Source organism: Narcine bancroftii, chromosome 2 (assembly GCF_036971445.1).
Source record: "Narcine bancroftii isolate sNarBan1 chromosome 2, sNarBan1.hap1, whole genome shotgun sequence".
NCBI lineage: Eukaryota > Metazoa > Chordata > Chondrichthyes > Torpediniformes > Narcinidae > Narcine > Narcine bancroftii.
In genome coordinates this window covers 55,387,310-55,413,709 of record NC_091470.1, presented here as the reverse complement: position 1 = coordinate 55,413,709, position 26,400 = coordinate 55,387,310, and the positions used below count along the sequence as shown (strand labels likewise).

The window sequence follows — 26,400 nt, the reverse complement described above, 5'->3', positions numbered from 1 at the left end:
GAGCTGATAACAGAAATATGTCTATTCTTGAGTATCTTTTGTGTCTACCCGAATAATATGAATATTCCTTTTCCTTTGGGTGTTGTTTCCTCCATATATCCAAAAGTTGCATTTCTTGCATCGATTTAATTATAAATTTGGTTACTTTGTTCTTTCTGTTAATTTTTTTTCCCAGTTTTATCCATATTTGAATCCAAATTAAGGTTGAAATCCCCTCCTATTAATATGTTCCCTTGCGTATCTGCTATCTTCAAAAAAATATCTTGCATAAACTTTTGATCTTCTTCGTTAGGTGAATATACATTGAGTAGATTCCTGAACTCCGAATATATCTTACATTTTATCATTACATATCTCCCTGCTGGATCTATTATTTCCTCTTCTATTTTAATTGGTATATTTTTACTGATTAATATAGCTACTCCTCTTGCTTTTGAATTATACGACGCTGCTGTTACATGTCCTAACCAATCTCTCTTTAATTTCTTGTGCTCCAATTCAGTTAAATGTGTTTCTTGCACAAATGCTATATCAATATTTTCTTTTTTCAGTAAATTTAGCAGTTTCTTCCTTTTGATTTGGTTATGTATTCTGTTAATATTTAAAGTCATATAGTTCAACGTAGCCATTTCATACTTTGTTTATCTTCCCTTTCAGTTTCTCCATCATCACCTTTCCTTCTTATCCATTTCTGCTTTCTTGTTTTGAACACTTTATAAGACAACATTTCTAAAACATCAAACATTTTCCTTATTCTCCTATTTAAAACGTCTTTAATCCCATTCTCCCCTCCCCCTCCTGAGTTGCCCTTTATCCCTTGCCGGGCAACCATATCTCACCTCTCCATTTGGATTTGCGAATTCACTCGCAAGCGTCAACTGATTTTGCAGTGACCGTAACTCCTCCCCACCCAGCACCCCCCGGAAAAGATTTCAATTTTCATATATAACAAAAGTCACTCTTTTAATTCCCTCCTTATTCCCTCTATTCCCTTTCTCTCCCTTATTAATTCTTATCTATACTCTATATATTTTCCTCTAAATACGGATACACTCATGTATACACATATATACATGCACATCTATATATATATACCCATATACACACATACATATAGTTCGTGGTCATTTTTACTCTCATTACATGTCTTCATCTCTCTGCTTGTTTTGTAGTTGTTCTGCAAATTTTCGTGCTTCCTTTGGATCCGAGAATAGTCTGTTTTGTTGCCCTGGAATAACTATTTTAAGTACCGCTGGGTACTTTAACATAAATTTATATCCTTTTTTCCATAAGATCGTTTTTGCTGTATTGAACTCCTTCCTCTTCTTCAGGAGTTCAAAACTTATATCTGGATAGAAAAAAATTTTTTGACCTTTGTATTCCAGTGGCTTTTTGTCTTCTCTTATTTTCTTCATTGCTTTCTCCAATATATTTTCTCTTCTTGTATATCTTAAAAATTTTACTAAAATGTATCTTGGTTTTTGCTGCGGTTGTGGTTTTGGGGCTAATGTTCTATGTGCCCTCTCTATTTCCATTTCTTCCTGTAATTCTGGTCTTCCTAGGACCCTGGGGATCCAATCTTTTATAAATTCTCTCATATTCTTGCCTTCTTTATCTTCCTTAAGGCCCACTATCTTTATATTATTTCTTCTATTATATCTCTTCAATCTGAGGCGCCTGCAAGCTCACACCAAGGCACAAGAGAAACTTGTCCGTGAACTACTCTTTGCAGACGATGCTGCTTTAGTTGCCCATTCAGAGCCAGCTCTTCAGCGCTTGACGTCCTGTTTTGCGGAAACTGCCAAAATGTTTGGCCTGGAAGTCAGCCTGAAGAAAACTGAGGTCCTCCATCAGCCAGCTCCCCACCATGACTACCAGCCCCCCCACATCTCCATTGGGCACACAAGACTCAAAACGGTCAACCAGTTTACCTATCTCGGCTGCACCATTTCATCAGATGCAAGGATTGACAACGAGATAGACAACAGACTCACCAAGGCAAATAGCGCCTTTGGAAGACTACACAAAAGAGTCTGGAAAAACAACCAACTGAAAAACCTCACAAAGATAAGCGTATACAGAGCCGTTGTCATACCCACACTCCTGTTCGGCTCCGAATCATGGGTCCTCTACCGGCATCACCTACGGCTCCTAGAACGCTTCCACCAGCGTTGTCTCCGCTCCATCCTCAACATTCATTGGAGCACTTTCATCCCTAACGTCGAAGTACTCGAGATGGCAGAGGTCGACAGCATCAAGTCCACGCTGCTGAAGATCCAGCTGCGCTGGGTGGGTCACGTCTCCAGAATGGAGGACCATCGCCTTCCCAAGATCGTGTTATATGGCAAGCTCTCCACTGGCCACCGTGACAGAGGTGCACCAAAGAAAAGGTACAAGGACTGCCTAAAGAAATCTCTTGGTGCCTGCCACATTGACCACCGTCAGTGGGCTGATATCGCCTCAAACCGTGCATCTTGGCGCCTCACAGTTCGGCGGGCAGCAACCTCCTTTGAAGAAGACCGCAGAGCCCACCTCACTGACAAAAGGCAAAGGAGGAAAAACCCAACACCCAACCCCAACCAACCAATTTTCTCCTGCAACCTCTGTAACCGTGTCTGCCTGTCCCGCATCGGACTTGTCAGCCACAAACGAGCCTGCAGCTGACGTGGACATTTTAACCCCTCCATAAATCTTCGCCCACGAAGCCAAGCCTAAGATATCTATCTTCTGAGCTAACAGCTCATGTGCCTCTAACTTTTTTATTAGATTCTTCTAATTTCTCTTTTAAGTCCTCTACTTCCATTTCTACGATTATTTCTCGTTTTTCCACATTATCCACTCTTTTTCCTATCTCTGATATGACCATTTCTATTTTATCCATTTTTTCTTCTGCATTCTTAATTTTTATCTCATTAAATTCTTGTAAATGCCATTCTTTCACTGATTCCATATATTCTTTAAAAAAAAGATATATCCATTGTCTTGCCTTTCTCTTCTTCTTCCATTTCTTTCTGTTCTTCTTCTTCTTCCTCTGGGTTGACCATCTGTTGTTTCCTTGTTTTCTTTTTACCCTCTTCTTTCTTGTTGTCGTTATTTTCTGTGTTCTGCACCTGCTGTTGTGTTGCAGGCGACTCTCTCAGCTGTGGAGATCGATTCCGCAGCTGTTCCCCCCTCCCGTCAGTGTGTTTTTTTAATGCGCTTCGCGCATGCGCGGTTGCGCACTTTTACTCGGCTCTGCGAGCCATTTTTGTAGTCCCGAGCCCGGGACTTCCACTGACCTGAGGGAGCGGGCTTCTCTCTCCGCGGCGGGCCTCCTCGGACAGGTAAGGCCTTCACCTTCTTCCGACGTTCTTTCATCTTCTCTTCTTCCCATTGTTTTCGACTTTTCTCTCTTCGCTGCCGTTTTCTTCTCACCTTTATTTTTACTTTGTTTTCATTTTTACTCTTGTACCTTTGTGTTTTGTGCGTTTTTTTTTCAAATTTTCTGGAGAGGGCTGGAATTCCCTGACCGGCCACTACTCCATCACGTGACTCCATCAATACATATCTGATTTCCAAGTAACTGCAATACATGTCTTTGCCACTGCTAATGCAACTTTAACAAATTCTAATTGATGTATTGACAATTTTAGTTGAGGTCTTGTTCCTTCAATATTTTCCATAAAAATAAATCAGGATTTTTTTTTGAAATACAACACCTATAACTTGTTCCAAAATGTTCCCTAAATCCACCCAAAAAAAGTCTTAACTTGGGACATGACCAAGTTGAATGTAAAAAAGTTCCTACACCCTCATCACACCTAAAACATTGATCTGATAAGATTGATTTCAATCTATTCAATTTTTGTGGTAAGATATAACTGATGTAGAAAATTATACTGAACTAATTTATACCTTAAATTAATAGTGTTAGTCATACAATCTCTGCAAAGATCTGTCCATCTTTGCTCGTCGATTGCAATATTCAAATCTAGTTCCCACCTCTGTCTAGATTTCTGAACACCACGTTTAGGAGTATTGGGGCCAGTGTTGAAATCAGTGAGTGGTTGGGTACCATGGAGAAGAGAAAGGCCTAGCATGGAAGTAATGGCCAGGAAACATAATGTTCATTTATTTTCTTGATACTGGAATCCAATAGCCAGTATAGGGTTATGATCATCATTGGAATAATATAATTTAGTGACTATCAAACACAACTCATGCTAGGAAATGCCCAGTTACATTTATGGAGAAAGATAAAAATGGTGATCATTTCAATTCACTTTGGGAATGCAGAGTGCTGAAATGCAGCAATGCAATTGAAATTCTAGGCCAACATGTCGACAGAAAATTGAGAAAAAATATATTTGTTCTTTATTAAAAGATGTGTGCTATGGGTAATTCTGAGTGGTTACAATGCAGAACTCTTTTCACACTGGGTGAACTTCTGGCCGAACTGGCCTGTTCTGTGCTGTAAGTGGTTATATGGTTATATAAACTGGATACTACCCATCACCAACAAAAAATGTAGCTTAGAGTGACTTCCAGACCAGTAATTGCTCAGGTGCATTCCATCTTATTATGCAGATACTATAAATACCTGGTTATCACTGACAGGAAATCCTATTCACAATTCAAAGTAAAAATAAATCTCCCTCAAACAAAACAGATAAATCAAAACAGATATTAGGTTGTTATTTTGAAGCAAGGGTACAATAATTTTAAAAAAACATTGCTTCTCACCACTCAGCCTTCACGCCACCAGTACTCAACTGGTTGCTGAAGTGTGCTCTATAGAGCTAGATAGATTTTGGGGAAGTTTTCAGCTGGTCTCGATACCCCTGGATTAGCAATAATATCATTATTCATTGTCTACTCTAGCCTGCATTACTTGAGTGGCAGGCAAGATCCAAGAGATAAATTCCTGCACTTATGTAGCACAACGCACAAACCATTTCTTTGCACAAAATCCTAAAACAAGACCCACAAATTATAAAAAATGTTTATTTATTTTTGATGATTTTGAGGGAAAAATGTCAGCAGGAACCCTGTTTTTCTTCATTCATTAAAAAGACTCATTTATATTGTACCTTCCATGACTGAAGAGTATTCCAAAGCATTTTGCAGCAAATAAAATAGTCAAGCAAAGTTGCCTGTGTGATGTAGGGAACATTGTTATTTCAGGTCTTACCCAACAAAATTGCACCTAAAACAACATTTCCTCAGGATTGTGAGGAGCCAAGCACATCCATGTTCTTGTGAAGCAAAGCTTCAGACTTGAGCCTTCTGAGAATGTGGCCAGTGGGGCATTGACTGCTTTCAAACAGCAGTTACTTCGTTAGAAAAAAAGGTAGGCATCTAAGTTAAGTTTTGAGAGAACTTGCTTTGACTGCATGTGTAACCTAGCTGCAGCCACTGTCTTCAGCATTTGACAAAAGATAAAGGAAGAGGGTTGGGGTGCAGTATAAAGAGGTTTGTCAGTTTAGAGTCAGGGACGTCAGCAAAGATAAGGTAAGTGAGATGTGTTGTGGGACAGAACTTTTAATGAATTGAATTTAGGGCAGCTAGAAAAGAACACAGGCATCAGAGGTTTTGACAAGTGTTTCATTGATATGTGTTAAGACAATAATCAAGATCGGCATTATCATAGAATCAAAGTCTAATTTGATCTGGGCATCAAGACTGCAAATAGTCTCATATAGCCTGCGGCAGTGAAGGAGAAGTGGTACAATGGAATCAGTAGAGCATGTGTCAGGATCTGAAGACAAGAACTTCAGTTTGCTCAATGTTTAACAGGAGGAAATAACAACTCCTAAAGTTGAGAGTGTAATAAGAGGCAGAGTTGTGTTGTGTCAAGCACATGTGAAAATTGACTTCCTGTCTGCAGACAACATCATCAAGCAATAGCATTGATGTGAGCAAGCCAGGGTTGGTTGCTCGGAAGAATCTCAGGATTATAACACAAGAAATAGGAGCAACAATAGAGCATTTGACCTGTCGAGCTTGCTCCGCCATTCAATGTGATCATGATTGATCTGATGAAAGGCTCATCTCCACCTATATGCCTTTCCCCCATATTCCTTAATTCCCTTACTATGTAAAAATCTATCCAACCTTGTCTTAAATATATTTACTAAGCTCACTTCCACTTCTTCAATGGCCATCAAGTTCCAGGATAACAATGTTAAAAACAATCTTAAAATGGTAGTGGAAGCCACTGCCGAAGATATCTGCTATAAATTGAATAGATAAAAGTGAACCAAGTAGGAACAATCTTCTCAAACTGAACAACAAAAAAGCAGATATTGGAAGTAGATCAGTGGTTTTCAACCTTTTTCTTTCCAGTCACATATCATTTTAAGTATTCCCTTTGCCATCAGTGCTCTGTGATTAATAAGGGATTGCCTAAGATGGTCTGTGGGTGGAAAGAAAAAGGTTGAAAACCACTGTTTTTATCATACCTAATTGACTCATTATGTCATAACTCCAAATGAAATGAGCCAATGACAATTTTTCTCAAGCAAAATATTTCAGTAACAATTGAGTCTAGAGCAGTGAGCTTCAACCTTCCCTTTCCACTCACATACCACCTTAAGTAATCCCTTACTAATCGCAGAGCACTGATGGCATAGGGATTACTTAGTGGTATGTGAGTGGAAAGAAAAAAGTTGAAAACCACTGAGGTAGATCATGAAATTGGTGGAGTTAAACCTTTCAGAGGGGTCAAAGATGCATTGTCAAGGAAATCAGTCTCCACTTTCCAATGCTGTCATCTTGCCCATCCTTTCAGCATTCCAGCAAATTTCCTGATTCTCCCTTGCATCATCTCGAATACTTTCTCGTTTAAGGCACTTCTCCACGAAACCACAGAAGATGCAATATTTGCCCTTTTACCTCATCCCTTTCAAATGTGGCAGGACAAATTGTTTAGCTGATGATGCAGTGACTTACATGAACTCGTTCTAATTTAGTACATTGCATGTGGTTTCTTCTGCATTGGAGAAACCAAATGCAGATTGGGTGGCTGCTTTATGGAACATCTCCATTCTGTCTCCAAGTGTGATCTGGAGCTCCCCGTTACCTGTCACTTTAATTATTTCTTGCATTCCCACTCTGCCATTTCCATCATGGACATTCTAGACCAGTGGTTTTCTCAACCGTTTTCTACTAATCCCTCTGTGATTAGTAAAGGATTGCTTAAGGTGGTATGTGAGTTTAGAGGGGCAGTTTGAAAACCACTGCTGTAGACCCAATTGTTATTGAAATATTTTGTTTGAGAAAAATTGTTTTTGGCCATTTTCCATTGGAATTATGAAACTGCACATAACGAGTCAATTAGGTACGATTTAAACAGCGGTTTTCAAACTTTTTCTTTCCACTCACATACCATCAAAAGGAATCCCTTACTAATCACAGAACACTAATGGCATAGGAATTGCTTAAAGTGGAATGTGAGTTTAGGCACAGGCAGATTGAAAACCACTGTCTTTTTTCAATGAAGGCTAACACAAGCTTGAAAAACAGGATCTTATCTTCCCTCATTAGGACTCAAGATTGAAGTCAACAATTTCAAATGTCCTTTTCCAGTTTGTGCCAGAATTGCCCAGTTCTAATGCGAGGTCATCATCTTTGAATATTAATCCAGTTTTCTTTCTCCAAAGTTGCTACCTGACCAGCCACACATTTCCAACAACTTACTGTTCTTGCAATATTTATTGTTCTCTCATCTTTCCTCAATCATCTTCCTCCAGACAAAGCAGCTATAATTAATGTCTTCACCTCTCTCTCTCTAAAATTGTCATCTGAACTTTCTTGGACTCCACCCTAATCACAGCCATTCCCTTTGTTCTCTCCACCCTTGCTTCTTTAATGAAATATTTAACAGCAAGTCTATCAGCATGCTGTTGTCTGCTCCAAAACATCTCTTTAACCCATTTTCTTCTTGCCTCTATCCCAATATTCACTAAGTACAAGGAATTGTTCATTCATTACCTTATCTCCATTTAAGAACATCCTCCAACATATTTACCCCCCCCCCACCCCCCGACCCCGACCGTCATAATGATTCTGAACTCCTTTTGGTAGTTTCTCCTCTCTACTCTGCAAACTCACTTTTCCTGTGTCATGTCATTTTTGTAAGTGGGAGGGCATAATAAAGCACTTGGGAAATGTGATTTACAACTAAATTTCTTGTAATTATCTGCGGCTTTCGCGCAAACAGAGGAACCACTGACATGGTCTTTGCCCTCAGACAGCTCCAAGAAAAGTGCAGAGAACAAAACAAAGGACTCTACATCACCTTTGTTGACCTCACCAAAGCCTTCGACACCGTGAGCAGGAAAGGGCTTTGGCAAATACTAGAGCGCATCGGATGTCCCCCAAAGTTCCTCAACATGATTATCCAACTGCACGAAAACCAACAAGGTTGGGTCAGATACAGCAATGAGCTCTCTGAACCCTTCTCCATTAACAATGGCGTGAAGCAAGGCTGTGTTCTCGCACCAACCCTCTTTTCAATCTTCTTCAGCATGATGCTGAACCAAGCCATGAAAGACCCCAACAATGAAGACGCTGTTTACATCCGGTACCGCACGGATGGCAGTCTCTTCAATCTGAGGCGCCTGCAAGCTCACACCAAGACACAAGAGAAACTTGTCCGTGAACTACTCTTTGCAGATGATGCCGCTTTAGTTGCCCATTCAGAGCCAGCTCTTCAGCGCTTGACGTCCTGCTTTGCGGAAACTGCCAAAATGTTTGGCCTGGAAGTCAGCCTGAAGAAAACTGAGGTCCTCCATCAGCCAGCTCCCCACCATGACTACCAGCCCCCCCACATCTCCATCGGGCACACAAAACTCAAAACGGTCAACCAGTTTACCTATCTCGGCTGCACCATTTCATCAGATGCAAGGATCGACAATGAGATAGACAACAGACTCGCCAAGGCAAATAGCGCCTTTGGAAGACTACACAAAAGAGTCTGGAAAAACAACCAACTGAAAAACCTCACAAAGATAAGCGTATACAGAGCTGTTGTCATACCCACACTCCTGTTCGGCTCCGAATCATGGGTCCTCTACCGGCACCACCTACGGCTCCTAGAACGCTTCCACCAGCGTTGTCTCCGCTCCATCCTCAACATCCATTGGAGCGCTCACACCCCTAACGTCGAGGTACTCGAGATGGCAGAGGTCGACAGCATCGAGTCCACGCTGCTGAAGATCCAGCTGCGCTGGATGGGTCACGTCTCCAGAATGGAGGACCATCGCCTTCCCAAGATCGTATTATATGGCGAGCTCTCCACTGGCCACCGTGACAGAGGTGCACCAAAGAAAAGGTACAAGGACTGCCTAAAGAAATCTCTTGGTGCCTGCCACATTGACCACCGCCAGTGGGCTGATAACGCCTCAAACCGTGCATCTTGGCGCCTCACAGTTTGGCGGGCAGCAGCCTCCTTTGAAGAAGACCGCAGAGCCCACCTCACTGACAAAAGGCAAAGGAGGAAAAACCCAACACCCAACCCCAACCAACCAATTTTCCCTTGCAACCGCTGCAATCGTGTCTGCCTGTCCCGCATCGGACTGGTCAGCCACAAACGAGCCTGCAGCTGACGTGGACTTTTTACCCCCTCCATAAATCTTCGTCCGCGAAGCCAAGCCAAAGACTCTTGTAATTATGCCATGTTTACTGCCATGCGCAACAATACATTAATGCATCTGTGCACATCCACCACTCATGGGAGTAATATGGCCATTACAGTATTCATACTCTTAGCAACAAAAGAGTCGCGGGTATCCTGAGCATACCACACTATGAAAGTAATATTGTCAATAAAACCTTCTCAATTGATTCTTTATCCTTGCTTTAAAGCCAGCTATCACATTCCTTCCTCTAAATAGCAATAATGATCAAAAGACGATGGTTACTCCCAGTCCTCTCTTCTGCACTAACATTTAGATTACACACTCTCGTTAATGGCCCTATTAAACATACCCGATAAACAACTTCTGCATTTGATGAACCAAATACAACAAAGCACAATACTGCTATTTTGGATACTTGAGTGTTTAAAACTAAATATTATTAGAAATTTCTCTCAAATCCTTTCTGATCACAGGCAATCTCCGGAAATCAGTGGTTTTCGAACTGCCCCCAAGACTCACATTCCACTTCAAGCAATCCCTATGCCATAAGTGCTCCGTGATTAGTAAGGGATTGCTTAAGGTGGTATGTGAGTGGGAAGGTTGAGAACCACTGCTCTCGACCGAATTGTTACTGAAATATTTTGCTTGAGAAAAATTGTCATTGGCCCATTTCCTTTGGAGTTATGAAACCGTGCACATAACGAGTCAATTAGGGACAACTAAAATAATGATTTTCAAACCATTTTCTTTCCACTCACACACCATCTTAAGCAATTCCTTTTATAGTCACAGAGTATAGGGATTGCTTCAGGTGGAATGAGTTTGGGAGAGGGGGGCAGTTTGAAAACCACTACCTTAAATAAAGTAGCATGAAATCCTTAAAGGCGCCTTAAAATGCTGCATGAAAAGCATGTGACTGGTTAAGCGCCAAAGTTCGGATGACTTCAAGTTCAGTCCGACATCATGAACGGGTCTGGGGCGAGGGCTGCATTTGATACGAGCCCTTCGCCTTTCCTGCCTGTCTTGTTGGAAATCGCAGGTCGTGGACGCGCGCCCATGCGCGCCGGTAGCCGGCACCTGGCGGAGGCGTGCGCGCCCACGCTGGAGACCCTGCGCTTGGCGAGGCGGAACGCGGCGCCGGTGGCCGCCCCCTCGCCCACAATGCAGTGCGCCGCCATATTCTGCAGAAAGAATGTCCATGACGGCTGGCTGGCGCCGCTGAGGCTCGTTGGGCTTTTCTCCTCCACTAATATACAAAAATAACAATAATCTTATTCAATAATAATAAACATGGATGAACATTCTGTGGGAATATCCTCGCATACTGGTGCCGGTGCTCCTTTGTTGAGCCCAGGGAACAACGGCACTAACAACAACAACGGCGGCGGAGTCCGGCAGCAGCAGCAGCAGCCGCCGCCGCCGCCGCCGCCGGGTCAGCAAGAGGAGCTGCAGCGGCCCCAGTACACCATCCCCGGCATCCTCCATTACATCCAGCACGAGTGGGCCCGCTTCGAGATGGAACGAGCGCACTGGGAGGTCGAGAGAGCGGAACTCCAGGTAGAGTGACAAGGCAGGCACTCGGCCCCCCGGGAACGGGAAGGAGGGGGGGGGGGGGCGGCGGCGGCAGAGGGAGTTGTGGGCGCCTGGCTGATCGGCGGCGGAGAGAAGAGTCGGAGCGGCAGCTGGTATTTACCCAAATGTGGAAGCCTCCTCGCCGCCGCCATTTTGGTTTCAATATGGCGTCAGCCTGCTGGCTCGAGCGCTGCTCACATTTTGGGTGCGCGCTCCAGGCCCTCCGGCTCCAGGCGTATCCTCCCTTCATGGATCGGATTGAATTATTCCATTCTCGTTCGCTGACGAGAACTGAACTGTAGCGATCGAGTATTTTTTCTGCCTGCCAAGGGGTGCGGAGCCGCGTATCCGATAATGTGTGTCGGTCAGAGACGTTTCACGTTCTATCCTTTGCCCAAAACGAGCTAAAAATGTTTTCCTTCAAGCCCCGTTGGGGCCGACATGACTGTGTCCTGTCGCCTGGACAACGGCCTGTTTCGTTGTGTTGATCTGTCACCTCATTTGGAACCTGCACTTGTTCTGGGGATCGGAACGGAGTCATGGCCAAAAAAAAGTTTCCTTTCGCTGTTCTGCAACGAACCACTTGATGCCAATTCTGTTTAATTACAACATCTTTGCCCAATCACACCTGAAGAAACTATTGCCTTCAGTCACACCTTTACCGGCTCCATGGCTCGTTGAGGACCGGAGAAGTTAACATTCGTACTTTTCAAGCTTGAGACGAGATGAGTTTGAAGTTTACTCCTCACTCACATTTTGTTCTGCTGTTTAATGCAGTTACCCTAAAGGGTGTATAAATTTGACAGCATGTTGTCCACAATCTAGATATTCCACTTATCCACAGAACACTTGTTACATTGGCAAGAAATGTTCTATAATATTTAATTTCTTAAGACTGAACTCGTAGTCTGGAGCTAATTTTAGTGTCCATTAAAGCTCCACTGATTTGTGGTGAAAGGAGTTGATTTTCTGTTATGCATTCTTTCAGCATTTTGTATTGCATTACATTCTACTTTCTGGAAATGGGATTACTTTTTAAAATCATATTCCCATAGTTTTCAGTTTCCTTTAAAATGTTAACATGTATCTTCGAGGCTGGGTGGTGTGATAGTACAGATCTATCACCAATGTACATAGTGTATATAGTTACTGTATCTAGACTGTGCTTACAGCGATTGGCTGAGAGCTAAGCCACACCTATTGTTTGGGCCTTAAAGGGTTGTGTCCCTAGCCAGGTCGGATCATTCCGGACTGGTCGGCCACCTGTGAAGAGCTCCGGTCTTTTGCTAATAAAAGCCTTGGTTTGGATCAACAAGTCTTTGGTTCTTTCGACGAGCTCTACAATTTTATTACTCCAAGAACGACCCCTTGGTCGACCGAGTGACTCTACTCCACGCGAACCCACATTACGCATACGTGGAGTTCCCAGACGGGTGGGAGGACACTGTTTCGGTGCGGGACCTAGCTCAGGACGCGGTAGACCCAGCAAACCCCCCAACTCCTTATGCTCCAGGCCCCGTGCCGCAACAGAAGGACCAACAGCACCCCAATGACTCGGGCCACCCTGCCGACAAAACGACTGGGGAATTGAGCGACGGAGCAGTCGCACCCGATGAGCCCGCTGGCGACACCACTCCAGCGACCCCAATCCCGGCACCACGGCGGTCACGCCGGATGGTCAGACCCCCTGACCGCTACAGTCCTTGACCTACCCCTTCCTTTTCATTCTCTCCCTCGTTTTTGTTTTTTTTTTCCCAGGGTCATTTCTCCAAGAAGGGGTGAATGTGATAGTACAGATCTATCACCAATGTACATAGTGTATATAGTTACTGTATCTAGACTGTGCTTACAGCGATTGGCTGAGAGCTAAGCCACACCTATTGTTTGGGCCTTAAAGGGTTGTGTCCCTAGCCAGGTCGGATCATTCCGGACTGGTCGGCCACCTGTGAAGAGCTCCGGTCTTTTGCTAATAAAAGCCTTGGTTTGGATCAACAAGTCTTTGGTTCTTTCGACGAGCTCTACAGGTGGCAGCTTTACCTTCGCGTTAGATTGACGTGGAATGAGTTTCAAGCCCAGGGTTTGATCATCAATGTTTACACTTAATTTTAGTGCAATTTGTATCGTTAGAGGTATTTCATGGATGAACTATCTGTTCCATCACGGATCTGTACTTCATGGGTCACTGTTCAAAATACCTATCCAGAAATGAAGGCAGATTCCTCAAAGCCTGATGAAAGAGAAGCTTTGAGAAACATTATCGAGGGTGAAGCGAAAGTAAGACGTTTAATTAAGGAATTTAAAAACTCGATTAATGGGAGAACAAACCATGTTTGAGCAGTGCAAGTATCTGGGATGATTCAAGGGCTGCGGGAACCGTGAGAAAGAAGAAAGTTGGAATGGTGGAGGGGACAATGGGTGAGGCTGTGAAGGTATTTGAAATCAATGATTTGAATTCTGAAATTTTGCAAAACTGGCTGTGTAATGATTTGAAGCAGAGATGTTCAGAATTTAGCATAGCAGATTTTTAGATGACCTCCTTAATGCACATAAACAGGGCATGCAGAAATACTGGAATTTAGAGATGAAAAATGAAGGTTTTGGAAATAGCCAAACTTGGGAACAATTTTATGGTGGTGGAAATGTAGTCTCATTTGCCTACATTTGGACCATATCCTCCTAAACCTTTCCTGGTCATGTACCTTGTCTAAATACTTATAAACATTGTTAGTGATAGAAGTGGGTAAAACAACAACAGTTTTGCTCTTCCTGGAGTTCCATTGGGAAAAAGTTTGACTGAATCTGTACTGGAATTCAAACAAGCAACTTGACAAAAGTAATACAATGCACCAAAGTCCTGGAGAAAATCAGCAGGTCATGTAGCATCTATAGCAAACAAACAGTAACCAATGTTTTGAGCCATAGCCCTTTGTCAAGGTATGAACAAAAAGCAGGCAGGTGTCTGAAGAAAAAAAGTGGAAAGAAGGGGCAGGAGAAAGAGCACAGGCTAATAGCCATGAGGTGGATATGGGTGGGAGAGCAGAAGAGAAAAAAAGCTGAGGTGATGGTGGGTGAGGACAGTTCTCTAGCAAGGGAAGGGGGTGAGGAGCTGGAGGAAAGGAGACGGAGGGATAAAGAAAGAGATGGGAGAGGTCAATGGAAACTGGAGAAGTCGATGTGAATGCCATTTGGTTGGAGGGTGCCTAGACAGAATATTAGGTGTGGTTCCTCCTATTTGTGGGTAGCCTCAGTTTGGCAATGCATGTTGGTGTGGAATCAAAATGGTGGCCACTGGGAAGTCCCCATTACCTCAACACACCGAGCGAATGTGCTCAACAAAAAGATCTTTGAATTTGCGTTCAGTCTCTCTGATGGACAACACAGGATGCAGTAGACAAAGTAAATCTGGATGTTATCAGCCACATGGAATAACTGATAATGCCATCAGTTATTTATCCTTTGACAATTTCAGTGGCAGTGAGAATGCTGAACGACCAGAGGAAATGCTTGCTCACATTAACCATCTGAGATTCTCATATCCACAAAACAATATTCATTTCTCCTGCATATGTATTGATTGTGTGTGTTATGTCTGGTTGTGTGTCTGTGTGTTTTGCACTGAGGATCAGTGAATGCTGTTTTGACAGGTTGTACTTGTGCAATCAAATGACAAAAAACTTGACTCCACAAGTAAATTATTTTGTCATGTTGGACTTTTGTTGTGTATTTTCTATTTTGTGTCTTAAGTATTTATACACATCTTCATTTAGCAAAAATGTGTGCCTCTCTTACTTTTTTCCAAAGAGGTAGTAACAATTTTAAAATTTCTTGGTAGCCAGATAAGATGAGGATATTTAGGATTTGGTATTTGACCTGTTCAGAGTTTCCAGCAATTTCTATTTTGTTTCACAGTTCCGGCATCTGTAAAAATGAACTGTTTTAAGAACAAGGTTAGAAAATGACAAAGCTTTTTACATGCATTCTTTACAATGCCTTAGTTGTACATTTTCATCTATTTCTTATGAAAAGAGAATACATTTGCAATCCCCACTTAATCTGAGGGTGGGCAATTGATTTGTCTGATTAAATTCTTTAATATTACAAATATTTAATGGTGCAAATTCTAAACATGAAGTTGATCCAACGAAGTTAAACATGCTCGATTGATTTCCATGAATTTGTGAAATGCTTTCGTATTATACTTAGTTGAAGATTTCAAATATTTATTCCTTGATCCATTGACTGCTTCTGGAATATTATTCTTTTTGATTTGAAAAATACAATATTTAATGCACATGATATAATGTCCACTACTCTGGAACATAAGTTCAAGGATAGATTATTCAATGTCACAAACCTATTTTGCTCATCAACCTATTAATTTCATTCATTTGTCTTAGCACCACAACTTCCATTTAACAAAATTCCATTGACCATGAGCTTTGACTTTACTTTGCTGATTTTTATGAGAGTGTAGTTTGAGTAGAGAATATGATTCTGTTCGTAATTTATTTTCCTGTGGACTCTCGGCAGGGTTTACTGCATAGTGACCAGGAATCACCGACTTATCTCATTTCTTTAATCTTAATTTAATGGCCTCTCCTTGATATTAGCTAATCCTGTTGAGGTTGGGCAGAGAGTTGTGGTGTTAACCTTAAGACGTAAGAAGTTAAATCACCTTTATTTATTGTTCATATCATGCTTGCATGGTAAAGACGAAATAATGTTTATCCAGGACCACAAACCTTAAAAATTCAGAAATATTCACTTTAACTTTAAACTAATGTGAGCAGTATATTGGCAGTTTAATTTTCCAGTGAAATGTTTTGATTTTCATTAGACTTTTGTTTCAGTGTTAATGTTAACAAACTATGAGTGGACTTGGAGAACATTTATTTTCATATTTACAAGTCCAATTTTGCTTTTGTTACAAAATTGAGGAAAGTACTAAAAATGCAGTTGCACTTTCAAGAATAGTATTTACTTATTTGTGATGGACTTAATGAGTTAAGGATGCTAATTGAAATTTGGGGATCATTAATAATGTACATCTTTCTGACGAACAAGACTTTTATCAATCTTGGAAATTGTGCCACAGCTCAAAGATAAAAGCATTATTTTAGATCTATGTTTGTGGAGGTTTGGTATAACACTGGAAGCCCTGGCAAATTTCTACAGAATTGTGCTGGATCACGGTCTGGTACTCCTGAGTGTAATGCCCGCCAAAAGGTAATGGACTCAGCCCAGGACATCACAGACAAAACCCGCCCCACTACTGAGAATGTCTACTGGGAACGCTGCCGTTTGGAGAGCAGCAGCCATTGTCAAGGATCCACATCACCCAGCAAACACTCTGTTCTCGCTATTGCCATCAGGAAAGAGGTATAGCTGCCACAAGACTCACACCACCAGGTTCAGGAACAGTTGCTATCCCTCCACCATCAGACTTCTCAACAAGAAACTCAATCAGGGACTCATTTAAGAACTCTAACTTGTGCACTTCATTGATTTTTTAAATTCTCTCTGTAGTGCACAGTCGGTTTATTTATATCGTTATCTGTTTATAGTTTTATTGTTTACTTGTGTATGTTGTGTGGTTTTTTTTTTGCACTACCAATAAGTGGTAATTCTTCCTCGCCTGCAATTAAAAGGAATCTCAGTGTTTTATGTGATGTCATGAATGTACTCTGACAATAAATCTGAATATGTGGTATTGATGTGTTGTAATTACCCAAAGAAATGTTTCATATACCGGTAATTTTTTTGTATTGCCAAATCAATTCTAGATTACTTTTTCTTGCCTGGTTTGAAAATAAGTTGAACTTTTAACTGATTTTTGACATGGAGAATACATTTCTTTCTTGCATTTTTTTTAGAATTGAACAAAACAGAATAATATTGGTAACCTATGGAATAGGTGAACTGAGTCACACAGATCAGAAAATTCTTGAGTTTAAATTTCATTTCATGTGAGATGGACAATTTAATACAAATAATCAGGAAACCACCTTTTTTTAAGTTTAAAAAAAAGCATACATACAGTTTAGGTAGTTGAAATTTGATAAAGCCCTTTAAGGAGGAAAGATCTTGAACAGAGAATCAGGAGAGCTAAAAGGGACATGAAATATTCTTGGCAAGTTAGGGTAAGGAAAATCCCAAAGCATTAAAAAAAAATCAAGTGGATGGCAATGATACTCAAGGAGAAAGGAGGGAATTTATGCATGGAACTGGAGGAAGTGGACATGGTTCTAAATTATTAGTTTGTGTCTGGAGTTGCCAAGAAGGAGGACGTGGATGAGATTTAGATTGGAGGACAGTATATTCTAGGATATGCTGCTATGAAGAAGGAGGAGGTGTTTTGGGTCCCTTGAAGAAGACTCAGATGGCTAAGTACCCAGATGCTGATGAGATGCCCTAGGATACTGAGGGAGGCAAGGAAGAAGAATGCTTGGCCATTGTCAAAGATCTTTGAATCCAGGAATATTCAGCATGGATAAGGTTTTTTTTTACACAAAGGATAGTAGGTGATTGGAGCACATAGCTGGAGAAAGTGGCCACATTTGAGCAGCATTTAGACAGACATGAACAGCCAGGGAGAGGAGAGATATGTATTTTGTGCTGGCAGGAGGCATGATTCAGGTTGGCAACATGGTGGGCACAAAACTCAGTGGGCTGTGCTTTTTTTTAATGCTCATTTATGGAATGAGGAATGGTTTATTTCTCTTTCCAATTGAAATGAAGAGAAAATATGATTAAATTGCAGCCTCCCACCTGCTAATTACTATTATTGGAATACCTGTTCATCTGTATTCACTACATTTGGTGATGAATACTTAGCTGGTGACAGATGAAAAAATATTGTTGTAAATAAAGAGTTAATTTGAGATGACTTAACTTCAGAGAGGAGCAGTAATAGCAAATTAATGATCATTGGTGTTTGAAAAATGATTTAAAATTAATGAAATGAAAATTTATGGCATTAATTGTGTTACATTTTTAAAAATTGTAGGCAACTTTAGCATATTTGTGTTAGCATTTGACTCTGGACAAGCTTACAAGCTCACTTTTTTCCTTAAAAAATTTTTACTTGAGCTTTTTATTTAACTTTTGCTATCCCTTTGTTTCTCTGTTATCTTAAGGCCTTTTCACATTGGCAAACCACTAAATTTGCACGTGAGCAACCTATTTTGGAATACTCATAGGGCCGTTCGCACTGCACCAAGAAAAACCGGTTCCGTGCACCGAACCAACCCGGTATTGTGGAGCTAAGGGAAGCCCAACCTCCATCAGTGACATTACGTACTTGCAGGTAGTGAATGCTTTGTTCTCTAAGGAGATTACCCACACCTCATTCCAGCCCCTCACTCTCCAGGTTGGAGGAGGAGGTGGGGGGATTATGGAGAGATGGATGTGTTGGGGGGAGGGGATGTGTGGGTGGGTGTTATGGGTGAGAAAACAGACTCAATGGGTCTCAAAAGCAAGGGTTCTGAATGCATTATGTAGTAAATGATTTTATTAACAAGAGATGGGCGTGGAAAAATGGTAACGAGAATAAAACATATCAGTGTGGGAAAGTCGAACTCTAACCATAGATTTGACACTAGATCTGCCAGATTGTAAGGGCAATCACAAAGCACAAAGATTTGACACTAGGTCCAATAGATTGTGAGCAATCTGGTCTGTGGACAATCTACCAAAACAGTTTCTTGTCTGCCACCAATGTCTAACAAATGTGGAGCTGTCATTCCTTGAAAAGACTTTCATATAGCTGTTGCAATGGTGTCTTGTGGCATCTCTGTGCAGGAATACATAAAGGCGGTCCTTGAGTTCAGGCAGAATGTATGCCGGGTGACCAGAATAGGTGCCAGTGTACTCACTGGAAATCCCCTGGGACTGTTAGGGGGAGCTCTGTAAATCAATTCTGTGGAGGACGTAGCTAGATCTTCCTGTGGTGCGGTACAGATACCCAAAAGTACCCAAGATAGTTAATCTATCCAGTCCGGTTCCTAAAGATGTGCCATGAGAGCCATTTTCATATGATGGTGAAAATGTTCCGCTAAGTCATTGGACTGGGGATGAAAGGCCATCGACTGATGCAGTTGTGTGCCCAGCAAGTGCGATTGTGGACGTAAACTGTCAGAGGAGATATGCATGGGTAGTCCAAAATGCGCTATCCAATTGGCAATGAGGGCTCTCAGATAAGCTGAGCTGTAAGTGTTGGAGAGCGGAACAACCTCTGCCCATCTCGTGAACCTGTCTACTATTGTGAAGAGGTGAGTAGTACCCTTGGTTGGGGCCAATGGGTCAACGATATCCATATGGATGTGATCAAATTTGCGCTGGGGCTTTGGTGTGGCGCTGAACTTTTGAGGTCTGGCACTGGATGCATGCGCAGGCTGTTAATGGTAGAGGGTCTTGGAAATTTGCAAATAGCCTCAACCTCCATGCTGACTGATGCAGAGGCCAAGGAAATCGATGATGTGAAGCCAAACTGGCATTTGGCTAGTTGATTGCTAACCCATGGTCATTTAGCCGCTGACTTAGTTGATGCTGCCGGTGCTGCTGCCGTGAGTGGCTGGTGATAAGGATGTCATCCAAATAAATGAATACGAAATCCAGGCCCGGGTAACTGTGGCTATTAGGCATTGAAATGTCTTGACTGTTTTTAAACGGAGGAATTCAAATAGCCCAAACGGGGTAATCAAGGCTGTCTTAAGAATGTTGTCTGCATGAAGTGGGAGCTGATAGTACCCGTGCACCAGGTTGATTTTGAGAATGTTAAGAATGTTGTCTGCGTGAACTGGGAGCTGATGGTACCCATACACCAGGTTGATTTTGGAGAAAATCTTAGCACCGTGAAGGATTGCAGAGGAATCCTGTATATGGGGAACTGGGTAGCGATCTGCCACAGTGATGCCGTTCAGACACTGATAATCCCCACGAGGTCTCCACTCTCCAGATGCCTTGGGTACCATATGTACTGGTGATGTCCAAGGGCAGTTGGAATGGCGAACATTTCCTATTTCCTCCATGTATTGAAATTTGCTTTTAGCCAATCACAATTTATCTGGAGGTAGTCTGTGCGCTCGAGTATGCAGGGGACATATATGAGTCGGAATGTGGAGCTACACTCCATGTTTTGGTTGGGCCGTCGAGAACTGTGAAGCAGTAATGCTGGAGAATTCTGCTAGGATTCTGGCATACTCATTGCCCGAGAGTTTCAGCGAGTCAAGGTGAGTTTCAGGAAATCCCGCGGGGTGTAAGGTGAGGTACATGAAAGTCTTCAAATTAACTAGGCGGCAAGCGACCTTTGAGATCTAGAAGGGAGTGTGCTCGCAAAACATCAGCTCTTAGGAGTGGCTGTGATACATCAGCAATGCTGAAGGAACAGCTGAACTGCAATGAGCCAAAATTGAGTGGAGTTGTCTGTGCATCATTAGATACTGTAGATTTCAAGAGGATATTGAGATAAACAATAGAAAAGATTGTTGTTTGAGCATGTGAAATATTGTTGACATTGAGAGCTGAAACAACTGGTTTAATTAATTTACAATGAATGAACCATTGTAATGCCATCTATTTGGAATTGTGATTAACTGTTATGTTTTTATTGAAATAAAAAGTTCTGGCTGGCAGAAGTTACTTATTCTGACAGTCATGGAGCCAAATTATCAGTAATTGGGACACTTTAACTGATACCAAATATTGCTTTGAGAAAAGGTAAGGTAATGACACAGGCTATTATTCAGCTTTAGGCAAGGGACCAATCTGGAATTAGATGTAAAAATCCAAAAGTTGTTATCCAAATTGAGTTCTCAGCAAAGAGATTTGCTCACTGGCCTTGTTATTGATATGCATTGAATGTCATGAAGAGTTAAAATAAGGCAGTAAATATAGTAGATATTGACCCCTCTTTTTAAAAAAACACTTAATATCAATTTATTCTAATAAACCTCAGTACTTAAAGTACATTATTATACTTATGAAGGCTTATTTTGGATTTTGAAAATTTCAGGCAGACCTATTTCCCTTTTGTCTTTTTCATATTCTTCCATCCATTTAAGCTTACCCAGTAATGAATTATTTTCCTGTATCCAATTTGACAAAGATTTCTGTATTCTTTATTCCTTAAAATCTCATTGGTCCAGGAGATTTACTGTTCATCCTGCTGTTAATTGTGATCCTAAATGTTAGTTTCATTTATTGTCATCATTGATGATCTTTTCCAAGTGTGTGCACTAAAATTCCAGGAGTCAAAGTATGCAGGGGTGTGGTTAGCGTAGTGGTTAGTGTAACGCTATTACAGCGTCAGTAACCCAGATTCAAATCCAGCGCTATCTGTAAACCATTTGTATGTTCTCCCCATATATGTGTGGGTTTTCCTTGATGCTCCGGTTTCCTCCTATTGTCCAGAAAAAAACTTGTTGGTTAATTTGGGTGTAATTGGGCGGCATGGGTTTAAATGGCCAGAATTGGTTTCTCCTGTGCTGTCAATAAAAGTTAAATTTTAAATTAAAAAAATTAAATTATATTTTAAAAAAATATTGTTCATTGATCAACCACAGTGTATGGTGGATCAATTGATTAGGTCCATTCTCATTTCTTTTGCCTTTTCTATTTGTAATTTCAACCGATCAAACATGTTCAAATAAGTGAGCTGGATCAAAATTAAATGACAGACAAACCAGTGACATGGGTTGGGTACTACTTCAGAACAAAATACAGTACAACTGTGATTATCCAAAATGGTCGAGACCGGGCCTATGTTGGATAAGCTTTTTTTTTTCGGAAAACTGGTCCTTTTTCAAAAATGGCTCAGTAGGAACAGCAAATCACTTGTATCAATGTTTAAACAACAAGGTAAGGCTTTTAAAACATTAAAATAGCGATTAATTCTCTCCAAAAAAATGCTGGCTGCTGCTAATGACCGAGACAAACCGATCACTGAGACCTTCCAACCGCCATCGCTGATTCCCCCGATACGTCACCACCACTGTCGCTGATTCCCGGGAGGTTTCCTGGGCCAGTGGAACACTCTGGTGTGTCATCGGGCTGCTGTCTCCCTGGTTACCAGAGCTTCTGACGCCAGAGTCCTGACTTCAAATCCTCCCCAAGCCTACTGCACACACACACACACACACACACACACACACACACACACACACACACACACACGCACTGGAAGTAGGACGAGGGGATTGTTTGGAGTCGGTGTTGAATTCTGGGTGTGCTGTGGAGGGGGGGAGAGGGGGGGGGGCGCCACTGAGGCCGAGGTCTTGCTCCTGCCTGGGAGGCCGTTCTCCTTGATGATGATGGGACAAAGCATTCTTCAGATCGCTTGGGACTGGGAGATAGCAGCATGCAGTTTGAGAGGGAGAATTGGAGAGAAAAGTCAATGGGGAAGGAAAAGGAATGGAAAGAGAGGGGAGGGAGTTACCTGAAATGAGGACAATTATTCTAATTTCATGTCGACTGAATTTTTTTTCAACCTGTGAGGTTAGTTCAGGTCCGAAAAGATTTCGGATAAATGAGAATTTCTGATTTGTTTTGGATATTGTCATTTATCCAAAATCAGAGTTGCATATTCTTTCACTTGAGTGTTAAGAATTTTTTTCTTTATTATTCCATTAGTGGTTAGTTGTGTGATAAATTGAGGCTGAACTGTTGTTGCATACGGTTGCTGTTCAACTTCAGTACTCCTATATTCCATGATTCCTGATTTATTTATATGTTCTTGAGCATCTTAGTTTTTGATTTTAGTGATTTTTGACAATTTTTCATTGTTTATCAATATCAGTGACATTTAGAAGTAATCAGTGTTGTGAAAGTTTTTCATGGGTGGGGTTTCATCTGGTTCATGGGATATTTAAAATTTTACAAAGGGTCAAAATTGATCTGACTAGAGTGAACAAGTTGATTTCAGTAGATCCTTAAGTACGGCCTTCGCACATTGGTCAAAGAATTTGCTGGGGGCAGCTGAGAGCAATTTTTTGCTTGATATTTACAAAGGCAGTGAATCATGGTAATATTTCTGTAAATTCACAAGGAAGTAATACTCCATCATAAATAGCATTGCATGTCAAGAAAATATTCCAGTATCACAAACTAAGTACTTTTGAAAAGTGGTTCCTGATGAGTAACAGTGATATAATGTACTCAGATTAAATTTGGTGACTCATTTGTACTTATTTAGAAAAGGTGGCAAACTAGATATGTATTTTGAGCCACTCTTGGAATAATGAGTTTCAAATTCCTGTTATAAAACATGGAAATCCAAAGTGAGCCATATTTTACAATCTTTAATTTCTCTTCAGGGTAGTGAGTAAGGAACTGAAAAGCAACTTTGTTTAAAGATGATTGGTTAAATAGGTACCTAGGGTCTGATCTCTGTGGGTTAAGATCAGTTCTTTAATTTTCTGTTTGGTTTGAAGATGAGGCTCTTGAGGCTTTATACTTGATGGTGTCCCTTTTCATTTTATTACGAGCTTCCATGTTGGTCAAATGGAATTTTCACTGTAAGGGATAGTATAGATAAGAGGAATTGAATGGTCACAGTTAACATGTAGCATTTCACAAATGCACAACACGTCACAGCCCAGCGACAATTTGATACATTGATACGAGAACTGAGGGAAAGCTTGTCAGTCTGCTCCAGAATTCAATACATTTGCAAAAACATTGTTAATTTTGCGAGAGAACCATTCTGACTGCAAAAGAGAAAACAGCTTTTTGAAGCAGCTCTTGGTGGAATTCAGAGCAAAGCATGCTCTGTGAATGACTGGGCCTTTTCAGTGGATTGACATGTGCCAGGGGGTCTTTTAGGAAGCAAAGTACTTCATTTTGATTGTAATTAACAGTGAGGGTTACTTGGAGAGACTACTTTATTTTAGGTGTGATGAACAGTGAAGTTACTTGGACAGACTGGTGCCAGGGTTTTGGAAGGTTTGTGGAGGCCGTCCAATTCAACTCTTGCCCATAAGAGGACCAGGAGTGTTATGACCACGATTTGTGTGGATGGACATTTCTTCAAAGGCAATGCAAGAAGAATTTGTGAGCCTGTAGCAGCCACAACTCCAGTCTTCCCATCAGTTCAACATTAAATCTGGGCATCACATTTCAAAGGCCTATGCTTCAACACTGAGTTTAAAAGACTGAACTTTGAAGTAACTTTCCAGATTTTGACCTGGACTGTAATGGTTTGGGTATATATCTCACACACACCCATACACTAGAATACCTGCGCATAGTTGGAGATAGATTTAGCGATAAGGATAGTTTAAAATTTAAGACTATAGTTTAAGAGTTAGAAATAAAATTTGTGTTTTAAAATTGCTTGATGCTGCTCATTACGTTCGTAACAACTTGCAAAATATTTTTAGTTTGGTTATTAAGGGTCAGACTTTCCAGTTATTTTTAACAGGTATAATATAATTTTGGAATAACTGTTAAATTTATTACATATTGCATTTCTTTGATCATAGACTACAAATAAATGAATGTGTAAAGCAGAATTCCTGAAAATTATTTTTTATCTTCATGTTTATTAACTCCAAGGAAAAGTACTCGATAAATCATCTTCAGTGGGATTGAGGGTTAGAAGCTCATGCAAAAGGGTGGGACCTGTGGGAAAATAGGGAGATCTTGAATGGTGAATTGTGAAATATTGTGTTAATGTAGAATGAATTGAAGTTGAATAAGATAGACCTTTTTCGTGTCTCTTCAGTTTGAATGATTGTATAGACTTTTTTTAGTAATTCAGTAAATCTTTGAAGTAAGTTATCCACTGGGAGATTTGTTAGGGGTATACAAAATTGAGAGTTCCAAATGCGGTAAATGCAAACAGGCTTTTTCCACTGATGTTGGGTGAGACTGGAACTAGAGGATATTGTATTAAGGGTGAAAACTGAAATTTTGAAGAGGAACATGGTGGTGGGGGGTATCAGAGATAGATGTCATGTTTAAAAGCTGCTAAGTCTGTGAGTTGTTGAGGCTGATGTTTTGAATGAAGGATGAAGTTTTAATAGCTGCACCCTTGATGGATGCAAAATGGAAATTTGTTTTCAATGTACCAAAGCCACCTTTTACCGGAAGTACATTGTTAATCAACACTGAGAACTTTGATACTGGACTGGTGATTTTCTAGACTATTCACTGTTATTTCAATTAATACTCTAACGCAATTAACTATTTTTTTAAAATTGCCCTATCGTATAACAAGTTTTCTATCCAACCTGGTGAGTTTTAAGGAAGCACAGACATTAGTCATAATGTATTCAAGGGAATGTGGGAACTGAGGTGCTGGTGGGTTCAAATGTGCATTGAGTCAGATGTCGAGCCATCAATATTGGTGAACAATTGGATAGCAAATAATTGGAGTTTTACTATTTTGGTGATTCCCATGTTTTATGGCCATTTAGGTAAAGGAAATTCACCCTTACAGAATTCACAAATCACTACTCAAAAATTTGAGATATAGATTTAAATTTCATTCTTACAAAATTTGCGACAAAAAAAGCCAATACTGTAAATATATTCAACATTTTTTGAAACTTGCTCCATGTTATGGAAAATTGCAATATGGACCACTTTTCTAAGAAAGCAAATCCTTCTCTCCCTGCTACACAGGGATTATCTGTACTTGGTTGACAGATTTATTATAGCTTAGAAAATAGAATAGAGACCCTGCTGGTGTATTCTGAAGTAAAGCCTTAAGCAGTACTTTGCCCATTTTTTTGTGAATCTGTTTAAAATTAAAAAAAGCTTTAATCATTCGTAACCCCGCACCTTCCGTGTTGCTGGTGCAGTAACGCCGCAGTCTTCTCCTGGCCAGTGGTTCATTCAGAGCAGGCAGCGGAGTGAGAGTGTAGCTTTGGCTCAACGGGCTTAGGTGGTAACAAGGCAAGATTGGTTTACCTGCCATAATTGCGGACAGGATGTCTGTGTGTGAGGCTGGTATTCTGTGCTCAATGTCCAATGTGGGAGGTCCTGAACTCTCCCTGCCTCCCAGATGGCCATGTCTGCACTCAGTGTGTTGACCTGCAGTTCCTAATGGACCACGTTAAGGAACTGGAGTTGCAGCTTGATGGCCTTCATCCGGTCAGGAGATCGAGGAGGTGATAGAAAGAAGTCTTAGACAGGGCCAGGGGAGACAGACAAATGGGACATAGTCCTGAGGGGAAAGGGGAAGAATCAGGTACTAGAGAGTACCTCC

The 26,400-nt window shown here is 41.1% G+C and overlaps 2 protein-coding genes across 5 annotated transcripts in view; one reads left to right on the top strand and one right to left on the bottom strand.

Moving 5' to 3' along the window:
• Nucleotides 1-11,632, bottom strand: part of ap4s1 (adaptor related protein complex 4 subunit sigma 1) — a 34,787-nt gene extending 23,155 nt beyond the window's left edge. The window contains exon 1 of the mRNA XM_069916717.1: nt 11,314-11,632. The gene's annotated coding sequence lies outside the window, so the exon portion shown is untranslated. The remainder of the gene's footprint in view (nt 1-11,313) is intronic.
• strn3 (striatin, calmodulin binding protein 3) overlaps nt 10,786-26,400 on the top strand; it is a 199,608-nt gene continuing 183,993 nt past the window's right edge. For all 4 annotated transcript variants that reach the window (XM_069916709.1, XM_069916710.1, XM_069916708.1 and 1 more), the window contains exon 1: nt 10,786-11,177. In XM_069916709.1, the coding sequence (XP_069772810.1) occupies nt 10,911-11,177 (267 nt within the window). In that variant the 5' untranslated portion in view covers nt 10,786-10,910. The remainder of the gene's footprint in view (nt 11,178-26,400) is intronic.